The following is a 14,090-nucleotide window of genomic DNA, read 5'->3' as shown; positions in this document are numbered from 1 at the left end:
GGCTCAGATGTACATTTTGGAATCAGATAAGTAGTAGCATATTAGTTTTTCAGCATTAAAAACTCAGACCCTTTCAACTGAGAATCACTTAGGAAACCAAGATGCTTAAGTACCAAGATTTACTGAAGTTTCACAATCTGTTATGAGCTCTGCATTTTTCCAAGAATCATAAAACACACAATAAAAAAAAAAAAAAAAGACAAAGAAATAACCTGGAAGTAATGGTTTGGAATTTTTTTCTTTTGTTATTAAGAACTTTATTTTATTTCTAACAATTAATTTCTTCCATTATTAACAACTATATTGTTGTTACTTCTTAACAACTCATTACCTTGTGACATCAAGCGCCTTCTGAACTTTTGCTTGTACAGATCCAAGCAAATCAGCGCCCATTTTTTTCAACAGCTGTGTCAGCAGTACAAACAGCCAGTCCTGCAGATCTTCTTTATGGACCTGGATGAAGTCGACCAGTGTCTCCAAAAACATACTGAACACCTAAAAGGCAGAAGAAGATGGAAAGAGGGTAGGATGGGGCAAAAGAGGAAACGACACTGACGTATGCTGAACTTACAAACAAAGAAGAAAGCAGTAAGGGAATCAAAGGCAGAGAAAGGCAGTGTTTTGCAGCCAAGCAGGAAAAAAAAATAAAGGAAAAGAAAAGAAATCTGCCTTGCTTTTTCATTGGATTTTGATACAAGAGTATATTGGAAATGTTAGCTGGCTTCTGTAGGAGTTTGACAATTAGATATTCCATGCAGTTTTGTCAAGAAAAGAAATGCTTACTGTGATGGCTGGCGCAACCTCAATTTTTCCTTAAAATATTAAGTATAACTTAATTTTTTACCCTTTCAAGCTTTATCATTGAGTTGATTTGACATATTCCTCAAAGACTACAAAAAGGCTTTCTCTTTAAAACCAAAAAAGCTGCTACAATTGTTTAGCAAAATATTAATTGTAAGTATATGCATTACTAAATACTGCAAAATCATGAAAGTTCGCCAATTCCTTTACATAAAATATTTGTAGAAGAGAACAAGATTCTTCTACTATTGCAGGTATCCCAACACAAAATTATTCACCACAGTAGGGAAAAAAGTCACGATGAATGCATTTCAGATTGGCAGGTGTTTAAAACACAGAAGTACTTTTGTCTTTTAGAAAACAGGATATCCATTGTGTTCTTTTCAACAAATAATGTTGAAAAGACTGCGTTCGGTAAAAAAAATAAATCAAAACAAAACCATGTATTTTTGTATTTACAGTAACCTCAGCACTCACACCAGGAAGAAGGGCTTTTTGGAGGGAAGGGGTAAAGGAGGGCACGACAAATAGGTAACTTGGTTTAAACAACTCTTTTTGTATATCTCACTAATTTTAAGGTTTTTTCCAAGACTTACAGAGTGAAATCAGAATGTATATGCTCTATACAAGTGTGGCCCATAGATTTCCTGTTTCTCTGACAAGAAAAATGGGTGTTTGGGCTGAAAATGCTACCTTCAGAACTGATTCACACTCTAGCTCCAGCACAGAGTTGGGTATAGAAGCAGAAATAGTGCTGTGATGCAAAGCAGGTTGGAGAGATATTGCCTCTCGAGTATTTTTGACATGGGTACATGGTCAGAAATTGCTGCTGTAGAGGAAGGGCTGGAACCCCACATCCTCCTGCAGTTGACCTGCCTAGTCATATGATCAAATTTTGCTACTGTCTGTGAGGGTGCATGATCCCAAACTGTGATCATACCTCATGTGGCTGCAGAGACAAGCCCATGAAGTGGACTTTCTTCCACAACACTGACCCAAATTTGAAGGAGGTGGTGTATGCTGCTGTATGCCTTCTTCGCTGAGGAAATTTGATCTCTTAAGTTGATTATCAAGTCAGGGTATGCAAATGCACGCCATAAAGTGGAAAAAATCCACACAAGTATCTTTTAAAGAAGTGCCTCAAAATTTACACTAGAAATAAAAAATAAGTTCAAATTCTTTTTGTCAAGAAAAGTTGGACCAGGTGATCCTTGAGGTTCCCTTCTATCTAGGTATTCTATGATTTTCTCAGGATCCATTAAAGACTAGGGAGAACCCTTTAAGAAACATCTTAAATACTGAAGATCCATGTTAGAAACAAAACAATACAAATCCTACTCAATATAAAGCCTGTAATGATTAGCTGCTTAAATTAACTTCCCTTTTGGGGCAAACTACATTAGAAATTGTAAAAAAAAAAAAAAAAAAAAAAAAAAAAAGAGAGAGAGAAAAATTGCCAACTCCCTGCTGTATTCATGTCTGAGTTTGACAAATTACCCTGCCAGTACTGGGACGAAATTTTTATGCTTGGGATTAGAAACATCTTCTGTATTAGGCTAAACTGAAACAATACATCACTTTGTGGATGCACAAAGCTGTAGACACAATTACAAGACCGGCAAACCAAAGCAATAAGTACTTTCTGTATTGTAATATGACAGTCTTTGGATTTCACAGCCCTAAAATATGGGAAAAGTATACTGGACTTAGGTAAGCAACAAAAAAAAAAATTCCAGTGCTATAAAGATTACACTGGGGGATCTTAAAACTATATTCAAAACCCTTCAAATTAAACTATACAGGTCAGCAGAATTTAAACCTGTTTAAACCTGTTTCTTTGAGTTTGCAGACACTGACACACACATCTTCTCCATTAAAACACGAAGGCTGAACAAACTGGTTACAACTTCTTATTTGATGGAGTAATGTGGACTACTTATGATACTTCAAACATGTAAAGTGGTTTAATTTCAAATCATTATGGAAACAAATTATCAATCACTGGCAAAAGTACTCTTAAGATCCTGTGCTGATGTTTTAGCTGTTAAAAATACACCTAACTGAGGACTCAGTTTTGTTTTCATGTTTTATTTGTTTTTAGGTTTACCATAGTGAATGTCTGGAGAAAACTCATTTGAGTCATTTTGTTTTATTAAAAAAAAAACAAAACAAACAACTAATCATACCATTTTGTCTTATACCAAAGTGTGAACAATTTAAGAAGGCTGAAAGAGCATTTAAGGTAAAGGATGAACTTGGAATGGAAAATGGAACTCAACCACCTATATGTTGAACAATGTATGTTGATACTGCAAAAACTGCAGTTTCCATTTTTATGATGCAAATTAAAATTCTGAAATTAACCATCTAAAGCTGAAGGTTTTAATAATTTGATAGTGGAAAAAAAATAGATATGAAAATAACTATAAGTGATCTACCTTTAAAATGAATTATTTCAGATGTGCCAACCACCACAATATAAAGCAGGAATGCATAACCAAACAATGTCAGTTAATTAGTAGATAAAGCACATCTTGAAAATTTACCACACAGTTTACTAATTGTATATAGCATTTTATGACTGCAAAAGGCTTGACACTGCATGAACTCTTTGGGGAAGAAAAATAGAGAAATAGGGTTAATTGCACATTCATGCAAGTAAGGTTAGGCTTCCAACAAATATTGAACCAACTTACTCTCTAAAGAGAGTTCCAACACAGGGGACAGCATGCAAAACGAAACAAAAACAGAACAAAACAAAAAAGAACAACAGAAAAGGGAAAAAGATAAAAACACACAAATTAGTGGCCATCAATACAAAGTTCCTGTATGGAATATAAAACAAAATAAAACAAAAAAGGTATTTCAAAACTTTTATGATAAATTTAGTAATTTTATTGGGATACCCAATGTATTTTTAAAATAAGCACTTGGTATGTTCTTTAAATCATTCTCCCATTTTCTCCTCCAAATGTTAATAATCTCTTTTTCTGTGTAACTCCCTACATCCAGCTATCATGCTAAAGTAAACTTTAAAAAAAAAACAACACAAAAGTGATGACAGAGTAATTCCTACAGGTACCTAAGTAGAATCTAAGATGAGATTTATGTAGCCGTATGTATGTAACAAAAAAAAAAAATCACAGCTCATGAACTCTTAATACTTAAAGGATCCTCCTGATAATATATGGGTAACTATTAATAGTTTTGCAATACCAAAAAGCAGGCAAGGTTTCAGTGACTGGAACAAGAGTACCACATGTGTTACAACACAGGTCCAATTTCAAACTCAAAGTAATGTTATTTTACGTCAGAATGCCCAGTAAACAAACACAACAATCAACTAGAACAACTCAATGTAACATTCCTAAAGGCTTAATGAAAAGGTAAAATGTTCTTCTGACACAAGTTTTGGAACATTTTCATTATCCTTCCCTGGCTCTCCCACTACAAAAGAAATCTCCAAAGTAGTTCTGATATATTCATTGCTGCAATATTAATTAACACAGAAAAGGTAAAATTAAACTGAGCTGGTATTCACAATTTTGTCACTACTTCATTTGAAAATCAGTAATATGTCAACATTTAATTTTCTTTCCTCTTCTTCAAATTTTCTCTTTATGGAATGTTTTCTTCTCTTAAACTGCTTGGTTTAGTCTTTTCTTCTGGACTGCTGCAGTATGTCAGTAACTTCAGTATCATATTGCTGTCTTGAATGCAAGTTTTTACCAAAATACATGGTGTCAGAGATAGCAGCTAAGTCACTTTTTCCAGCAGGAAAAATAAGGAGAGATAGACACTGTTAAGACTTCCCACCACTCTGAATTTCATTTTCCATAGCAGCAATAAGGAAGACTTAAACATATGTAAAATGTATTGCATAATCAAAGTGGTTTTTCAGAATTCTACTGGGAAAAGCCAATGCTTCTGAAATAATACTTTGCTCTGAATTTACCTGGGTTATCATTTTACCAATTCTGAAATATGTACACAAAATGGAACATGTTATACTCAACATAAAAGGTAAGGTTTCTTCCAAACAAGCCTATAATTCTAATAAAATGTGATGTTACGTGGGTTTTTTTTACGTGATACCATTTATTAAGATCCTTACTTACCTGCAGTCCTTCTGCTATGAGAAACTGTGACATACATCAAGCTGTACTAGTAACCCACCTCCCAAAAAAACGGTAAAAGTACTATCAAGTGAAGTAAGTCAGCTTAGAAAACAGATTATTCTCCTTGTTATATCATCCATACTGAGTCTTTACCTAGGCAAAACTAAATAAAACATCACATATTCTTTTATACCAAAGTATAGTCTCCTTATGGAATACTAACAATGATGTAAAAATTATTCACCAGTCTCAACTGCCAGTCCTATTTATGAAATTCAAGAAAGATATCATAAGCTATGATAATACAAAATACCCTGGGAAATAAGGGAGCACACATTTGGCACAGTTCATCAGACTATGCGTGATTTAGTCAGAATGCTTTCTTTATAATTTATATTACTGGAGAGCCTTTTGTTTTTAACTGAGAAAACCCTTACTCATGTTGAAGTGGCCTCTGTAAACATGACTTAAAAATGCAAATTTTGAGCACAAATTGCTGAACTACTTCAACATATCTTATTTTACACTAACCTTTACTTCATTTTAATGATCCTGCAGAGAAAGGAGGAAGATTATCTTGTTCAAAATCGCAAATTAAATGAATTGAAAAGTGATACCATTAACTACTTACGCTTGTCAAATTCTACATGTGCAATTATCACTAACGTAATGTATCATAACTGCCTTTCTAGTAATAGATAATTTCAAACATTTACTGAAAATAAGAAATACCTAAACATACCTTACTGTGAGGATCAGCAAACATTCTTGTGAAGATTTCACACAACCTTTTCAACTCAACACGACTGTCAAAGTGACAACAATACATTAGTCAACTCCCTTGCTGGTACTACTAGAACACTAATGCATAGCAATCAGCAAAATCAACTGTAAATATTGAATCAAATAATCTACTAAACTAGGTAGAGAAAGGCATTTTAAGACATGCATAAAAATGTAAAAGATTGTATCAAGAATGAGACTTTTAACCTAGAAATGTCTCTTTAAATTGTCCCATACATTATACCATTCCCAGCTATTTTAATGGAGCAGATAATGAAAAAGGTATTCTTAGCAGCGAGTAGTAAACAGTTTCTTCTGAATAAATACCCCCCAAATAATAATAATAACAAAAAATTAATTACAATATAAATAAAATAAAGGCCTTCCATCAATACTAGATGCAAGGACTTAAGAGAATTCTTACAATACAAAAATTCCTAAATTTTGAATTCACTACATACATTAGTAAAATCGTAAATATACATTATTTGCCAGAAGTGAGAAAAGCTTTCCCATTCTTTCTCCCACCTTCTTCTCAGAGACAAACACCCTGCCTTTCCTCTCTCCCTTGCCTCTCAACAACTTTGAAATAAAATGTTTTCTCTATTAACATGTCTTCTTACCTTAAAGTTCTCTGGTTCTTTAGTAAGTTTTGCAGGCCCAGAAGGCCTTCTTTTCTCTCTGACCAGTTGGTGCTGGCACAGCGATTCAGGACTTCAGCCACGTCTTCTGTCTGTCTCATGTATGTTGGTATGCTTCCATTCCTAGAGCTATAGGACCTTTCTGAACAGGCACTTGAAGCATCACTGTTGGCATCATCATCTGAGTACATCCCATAGGACTCATATCTTCTTCGCACAGGCTTCTTCTATTGCACAGAAACAACTCACATAAGCACTGATTTTCAAAGAGACAGTATAACATGCCCATAATTTATAGAAAGACCAACAGCTCAAATAACTGGTGTGACCCCTATTCCCTGCAGCGACAAATGGCTCCAACTGTTCAGCCGGTCAAACCAAGTTAATAAAAATATTTTAAAGTATGGCTTGCACAGTATTCCAAGTATAAAAGCAAAGCAAACACAGAGAAGACATGTTTGGCAAAATGTTTAACTTTAGGTTTACCTGCAACAACCCATAAGACTGCAGGATAGAAAAACAAAGACTCTGTGTTTAAAGTTAGTTATTTCACTTAATAGCTTTATATATGTTACAGAATATAAGAATCAGGTCTAAATCCATATATTCTATCATTTTAACTTACTTTGTATCAAATATGTTAATAGCAAACTATTAAACTATTGAAGAAGAAAAATAGTTTCTATACCTTAGTCCGTATGTCTCCTAAGAGCTGTTAGCAGTAAATTATTGAAAAGAAACAGAAATTGAGAACAGGAAGGTAAGGCATAGCAGCATTGTGACTAGTAAACTTCCTGCCACTGGACAACACACAGACGTACTGTAAATTTTGTTCTTAGCTCTCTGTGTCTAATCAGCATATTGCACATTGCCAAGAAGCAGTTTGCTTCCATTTCGATGGAAATATTACATATCACCTGCTGATTGGTCACAAAGACTTCTCTGTCAAAATCTTTGTGTTAGCAATATTTGAGAATGAAGACTTAACACACACAGTCAATTGTTATTAGAGTATGAAACCTTCATTTAAAATTTATTTTCTCATCAACTTCTCCATCTCTAACTTCAATAACTAAATTTTGTCAGTGCAACAATTACTACAGCAATGTTCTACAAAAAAAATTAATTACATAATGCAAAATACCAAACCCCTTTAAAACAAGAACAGGCCAACAAAACAAAATACAACATGCCAATGGCCAGAGGAAAATAAAAAAGCTATTTATCCTAAAAGGAAAAAACATACAGCTCTGCAAAACAGCTCCTGCCATTCAAATTTTGAAGCTAGCAGTTAAAAATTCAAGTAATTACATACTCAAAGAAGCAGGAGCATAAGTGATTGTTTTCCCCTTAATTACTACTGCAATTTACATAGGGTTCCCACTTTTAACCATGGAATAACTTAAAAGATATCACAATAAAAATGAGTTAATACATCAGATAACAAGCAGGCTTACTGTCAAGAGAAAGAGCATACACAATGTGTAAGAGAATAAAGGAAGGGAAAAATCACAAAGACACACATTTTTGAAAAGAGACACCGTAAGGAAAAAAAATGGTTTTTAAAGAAATGAATCTGAAATGCCAAGGACTGTACTAAAGTAAAAGACATAAAAATATGTAAAGATCACCATTATTGCTGCATTTCATGCCAGAAGACTGACATCCCTTTGGCTTAAGAAGTACTAAAACTAGTTGAGTATTTTCCATATCAAAAATGGCAATACAATCTGGAGTATTTTTTATTTTTATATTACATCTGTCAGGACTCTACATTCTACCTTTTAAAAACACTGTTATGAGGGTGAGTCTTCAGTCTATGATAAAACAAGAGTGTTTATAAACAGATTTCCATCTAAGTGGAGCCATTTCTACAGGACAATATTTCTACAGGACATTTAGAGCGTGGCAAGGAACCAGGCATGCAAATGCTACAATAAAATGTTGCAGTTCTTTATCCTTGTCATGTCAGATTCCAGCTAAAATATACAAGCTAATTTTCCTCTAACATTTCTAGAGGCATCATTTATTTTGGATCCAGGTAATACAAAGCAGTTTCTTCGAAGAAACTTTATTGCTTCAATGAAGCAGGACACATTCAAGCCTCAAGGGTAGTCATTGGAAACATGACTTTCTCCTCAGCTTCTCTTCTTACTACGTACTTTGCCCAGTTAAATTTGAGTAAGCTAGAAGGCTGCTAAAAGTACTAAAGACACTCTTCGTGAAGCACCAATGTGTAGAAATCTACAGCACAAGTTTTCAAATTATAGCCAGAAAATGTTAATATTCCATGGACTGTTTTTCTATTGTTTCCTGTTTTTCGATTGTTCCGTATTCCAACATCCAGACTGATTACCAGTTTACTAACCAGCATTCCCCATCAATGCTGAAAACGTTTTGCAAGTTGATAATATCATAAAGGGAAAAAAACCACACTGTGGCCTCTTAGGCAAGATTTCAGAGATATCCTCCTGATCTCTATACCAGAGAAGGCACACAAATTTTAAACTTAGGTGTCAAGAAAAAATCATAAACCAAGAAATCAATAAATCCTCATACTAAGAATACGATTCTTCAGACCTTTTCCTCTGAAATTTTGTTTTCCTCTATTGAGTTACGTCTGGCTATAATTATCTTTTTAGAGTCTGATTTGTAGTTTTTTACTAACATTCCAAATAATTTTTTCTTAGAACAGAGCAATTACAATGTTCTTAAAGCATTCTGATAACTAGAAAACAGGCACTTACAAGTATTTAATGACATGAATGTCACAATAGCAAAATAAATTATGTGTTCAGTTTGGCTAACTGGGGCAGGGAGGTAGAGTAGCCAAACCTGCCGTTTTAAAGAACAGTAAAGGTAAGAAAATGAATGGCATAACCAGTTTTAACTTCAGTGTAACATTTAGAAAACAAAAGTAAACAAAAATTAATCTTATGAAATGCCGTCTTCTGTGCTGGTTTTGGCTGTGGTAGAGTTAATTTTCTTCACAGGGGCTGGTATGTGGCTGCGTTTTGGATTTGTGCTGAACACAGGGTTAATAACGCAGAGATGTTTTTGTTATTGCTGAGCAGGGCTTACACAGAGACAAGGCCTTTTCTGCTTTTCGTACTGACATGCTGGCAAGGGAGGTTGGAGGAGACACAGCCAGGACAGGTGACCCAAAATGACCAAAGGGATATTCCAGACCATATAACATCCTGCTCAATATATAAAATGGGGGGAAGAAGGAGGAAGGGAGGGCACGTTTGCAGTGATGGTGTTTGTCTCCCAAGTAACTGTTATGTGTGATGGGCCTCTGCTCTCCTGGAGATGGCTGAACACCTGCCTGCTCGTGGGAAGCGGTGAATGAATTCCTTATTTTGCTTTGGTTGTGTGTGTGCCTTTTGCTTTCCCTGTTAAACTGTCTTTATCTCAATCCACAAGTTTTCAAGCTTTTACCATTCTGATTCTCTCCCCAATCCTGCTGGTGGTGGAGTGAGCGAGTGGTGTGTGGGGCTTGATTGCTGGCTGGCATGAAACCACATCACCTGCCCAGCCATCAGTTTTTCTCTCTTCAGCATCAATCTCGTATGTTGTCAGACAGAAAAAGTTTAAATGGCACCCAGGATTACGGTAAGCAGAAGGCTTCTGCTGTCATCATTCCCAACTCTAGCAAGCCTTCAGCCTATCTAGAAGTTTGACTAGCTGTTATAGGAAACTGCTGGTTAGTGCTACCCGCGCAAGTGGCTCCTCGGGCCACTCCAATAGAGTAGTCCAAGACTATTTCCTGTCTGCCACAGAAAAAAGCACATTACTCAAAAATTAAAACCTCTGTAGGGAATGAAAATTCAAATACTTGCACCTCCAGCAACTCAGTTTCTCTTTTTTCCCCTCACCAAGAAGCCAATAAAATAACAAATGACAAGTTCTTTTGCATACTTTAATGTACAGGTACCAAACATTTTAAGAGCCTGCAACCTACAAAAAGTAAGTGTGAGATTCTTACCAAAGCATCTGCTACTGCCTCTTCCACGTCAGAACCTGTGTTCAGAACTCGCATAGCACTAACTGATGACGACAATCTACTCGACTGACTAATTCCGAAGCCAGTACCTGTTACAACAACACAAATAAATATAAAAAATTCAGTCAGAATAGCATCTTGGGACACTAATATCATACACAAAAAAAACCCAAGCAGAAGAAAAACATTTGCTTAATATTTTCAGTAAATCATGTAGTGGCTAAAGCACTGGTTATTTTCATTCTGAAGTCTTAGTGGTACAGTGAAAAGTAAGAGATTAAGCAAAAAAACCAGTCATCCACAAATATTGTATTCCAATATTACATCGGAAAAAAACCCTACAAAACAATGGTTTTAACTGGAAGAACCTTTGCTTTTTAATTTTTTTTAATCAATGTCTTCTTCATTTTGGGTTTTTGTTTTCATTTAAAAAGAAAGCAAATACAGTAGAAGGGCTATTGAGACTGCTGATTAGAAAACTACATGCATAAAGAATGCTCTACAAATACTAAAAAAAATATGGAAAACTAAAAAAAGTTCTTCTGCAAGTAAAAATAAAATGATTATTATTAAAGAAAAAAAGGGTTAACATTGGAACGTGAGGGTGGAGACGAAATCTAGCAACATAAACACATCTATCTGGGTTATTAAAACCACAAAACTCAAATTAATATAAATAATGCCTTCTAAAACTGAACTATGAGAATAACCAAGTGGGTGGGGAAAAAATAATCCAGGATGACTGCACAGATGACAGCAAAGTGTACTCATCCTTCACCTGTGGCCCCATAAGCATCAGGAGCGTAGAGGGCACCAGTAGATCTGGAGTGATGTCTGGAAGCTGCAATAACAGGATTATATAAAGCCTATCTATGACCATGGAATCAAAGTGCTGCAATAGTTGCTCAGATGAACAAGAGAATATTTAAAAGATTCAGCTTAAGCACCAGAAACTGAGTATTACACAGCAGCAAAAAATCTTCAGAGAAGTTCTTTGATTATACATAACATGATTATATAGGTTTATGTACACTGGACATTTCATGCATAATTTTTTGTTTAATTTAAAAGATTAAGAGCAGGGTAAAAGCAAGTACGCTTAAATTCAAAGAAGAAAAGGTGCACAGACACACATGCAGACACCCACACTCAAACAGAACTTTTCAGGTATTTTTGATGATTATCAGTGCATACTGACACCGATGCTGGTTTTCCACTGTAGAGTTAACTCAATCCTAAGGGCTCAAGTCAGAGCAAGACCTCATGTATCAAACATTATCTGCAAAAAGTGACTACCGCACGAACCCGCTGTGTCAGCAGCTGACAATCCGTACACAATTGAGTTCTTGCCTATGTGGAGATAACTCAAGCGTGGTTAAAACTCACCACTGTGTAAAAGAAAGTTAAAATTGTCCAACTATGATTATAAGTTAAAAATAAGTCAACACAATTAATAATCCCCACGCTTATTGTTTTATTTAAATAAAATGTCAAATTTAAGCACTTGTGTTAGTTACTATAGCTCATTAAGATTTTTTAAAGTTACTGAAACTGGAAACCAGAGATCTTTAAGGGTTTTTGAATAAAACTGAGTACCCCTCTCCTTATGGCACCTGTATAAAACTGGTTTTTTAGTGATTCTGAAGAAGTTGACTCACCATTGCTAGTATTTTCTTCCTTAAACTGCGCAATTTTTAAATTAAATGTTTTTAAACAATTAATCTTCTTTCTTCAGTTCACTTAATTTGGAATTTTTAATGCCACATAACATGATAATTTTAACTTGAATTCAAATGTCCACCCACAGTGGCACAAACCCCAGATATAATCCTATGATTTAGTAAATAACTGTAAATGCAAATATTTTAAACCTTTTGGATACATAAAGTAGCATAAGTACAAATCAGGAATCAAATTAATCATCCTTTACTCTGATTAACAAAGAACATTTAAGAGTCTGACTCGAATCAAGCAACCCTGACATGGACCAAATGACATCTGGGGAAGCATACCTCTTTTAAACTAAATGTACTCCAAAATGAGCCTAACTCCTGTAAAGATCCCAAGAAACAACACTGTGTCCTTCCACATAAAGTTCTCTACTCCTTACATAAAGTACAGCGATGTATTTTATTATTAACCAATCCTGCATGAAGATGTTTACCTACAGCATTTTATTTTCCAAGTAATGCTTTGTGGAATATTTAGTTCTTTAGAAACTATCTCTCAGCATGGAAAAGGAGACAGGACAGAGGATATCAAAACACAGGCATCACAGCTAACAGCTCTTTAAATACAAACATAAACGGGATAAACCTTTCTATTACTTTCCATTAATGAGCCCTGAAAATTAAAGGTACAGTTGAAAATTTGAACTTCAGGCATGCAAATTGAAATGATCCTGTCCCCACATAAGTTTGAAATATGCTGGACAAGTTAAGACAGTTAAGGGAAGAACTATATTGGGTGAAACATACCTCATTCCAAAGCACATTATTCTTTGTAACACTCAAATTGCAGAAACTGCGCAAGAATTTACTTTTGCTGTTCCATTTTTTTAAAAGATGAATTAAGATTTTTAAATGGACTCACAATAAGATAATTTTTTAGCTAAAATACAGAAATGACACTAGTCTGATATTTAGTATTAACTATATGTAATGAAAATAGACACTTCTATATAAATTACAAATCACTTCTCAGTGGCTCTTATCTCCCAGCTTATAACGCTGTAATGAGATGTGAGATTACATAAACACTTCATATCAATGTATACAGCAAAGTAATTATGTGGCATTTGGGTCATTTTATGCCCTGAAGGGGCATAAATTTCTGTAAGCAAAAATTTCTGTGCTGAGAATGAGGCAATATAAATTACATTTCCCCGTGCAATCCTGTGTCAAACTGTCTCTAGCTACACAGAACTGAATTTGCCTTATTTCATCTTTCACTTGCACCCTTGAAAAACATTAAATTTAGTATTTTTGATAGACATTAACAGCATCCCATAAGATAAAACTGGTCCAACAAAACACTGAATGACATTTGAAATTATTCAAATAAGAAGTCACACTAGGAAGAATCCTCATTTCTTCCAAGTATAACTGTTGGGGTTTTTTTTAAAACAATGCTGGATTCCTATAAATGTTACTTTGCATTCTCTGTGCTATCAGACAATTCCACCTATTTTATTTGTATAGGTACTTGTTTTGACATCTGTATTATAAAACTGAACTATATTAATAAAAATAAAACCTCAAGTGGCATCTATCCCAGCCACACACTTCATGGCATTGGTGTAATACAGATTTCTTAAGATAGCAAGCATTTGACCAATTATAAAATGTAAATCTGATCTTGCATGCAAGCAATTGAAATCAAGGTGTAAGGCAGCTAAAGAAGCACAAAAACATCTGCAAAATACCTTTGTTTCGAAACTAACAGAAGGTATGGTATACCACAACATAGTCTTCCAGCTGTGTTTTAGTAAAAGATGCAAACTTACTAATGGATTCTGCATAACATCTACTTTTAGTATAATTTCTCAATTAAACAGTATCTGGGCAAACTAGCATTAGTTATTGAAACAGTTTTCATTCAATTAATCTGTACTCTCCCAATAAAACCATGGCTGACAGGAAGCATACTGTCCTAACAGACCACAACAGACATCCAGTGCTAATTAGGAGCACAGTTGGGTGCCTCAAATTGAGATACAAATCAAGGATTTACTATTTTCAG

The 14,090-nt window shown here is 34.7% G+C and overlaps 1 protein-coding gene across 30 annotated transcripts in view; it reads right to left on the bottom strand.

Annotated features, from left to right (window-relative positions):
• Positions 1–14,090, bottom strand: part of CLASP2 (cytoplasmic linker associated protein 2) — a 142,521-nt gene that overhangs the window by 26,315 nt on the left and 102,116 nt on the right. For 9 of the 30 annotated variants that reach the window (XR_005566127.1, XM_039388306.1, XM_039388308.1 and 6 more), the window contains 7 exons: positions 11,128–11,190; positions 10,332–10,438; positions 7,032–7,055; positions 6,326–6,570; positions 5,662–5,725; positions 3,498–3,500; positions 332–495 (listed from right to left, as the gene is read on the bottom strand). Coding sequence is in view for 23 of the 30 variants with exons in the window: in XM_039388306.1 (XP_039244240.1) it covers positions 332–495; positions 3,498–3,500; positions 5,662–5,725; positions 6,326–6,570; positions 7,032–7,055; positions 10,332–10,438; positions 11,128–11,190 (670 nt within the window). In the remaining 7 variants the exon portion in view is untranslated. The remainder of the gene's footprint in view (positions 1–331; positions 496–3,497; positions 3,501–5,661; positions 5,726–6,325; positions 6,571–7,031; positions 7,056–10,331; positions 10,439–11,127; positions 11,191–14,090) is intronic. The other 21 variants (XR_005566130.1, XR_005566131.1, XR_005566132.1 and 18 more) reach the window with 9 other exon arrangements.

This window comes from Pipra filicauda, unplaced genomic scaffold (genome assembly GCF_003945595.2).
Source record: "Pipra filicauda isolate LSUMZ 115617 unplaced genomic scaffold, ASM394559v2 scaffold62_size3274119_pilon, whole genome shotgun sequence".
NCBI classification, from domain to species: Eukaryota; Metazoa; Chordata; class Aves; order Passeriformes; family Pipridae; genus Pipra; species Pipra filicauda.
The sequence above is the reverse complement of the archived record's forward strand: the minus strand, read 5'-3'. Positions and strand labels throughout refer to the sequence as shown.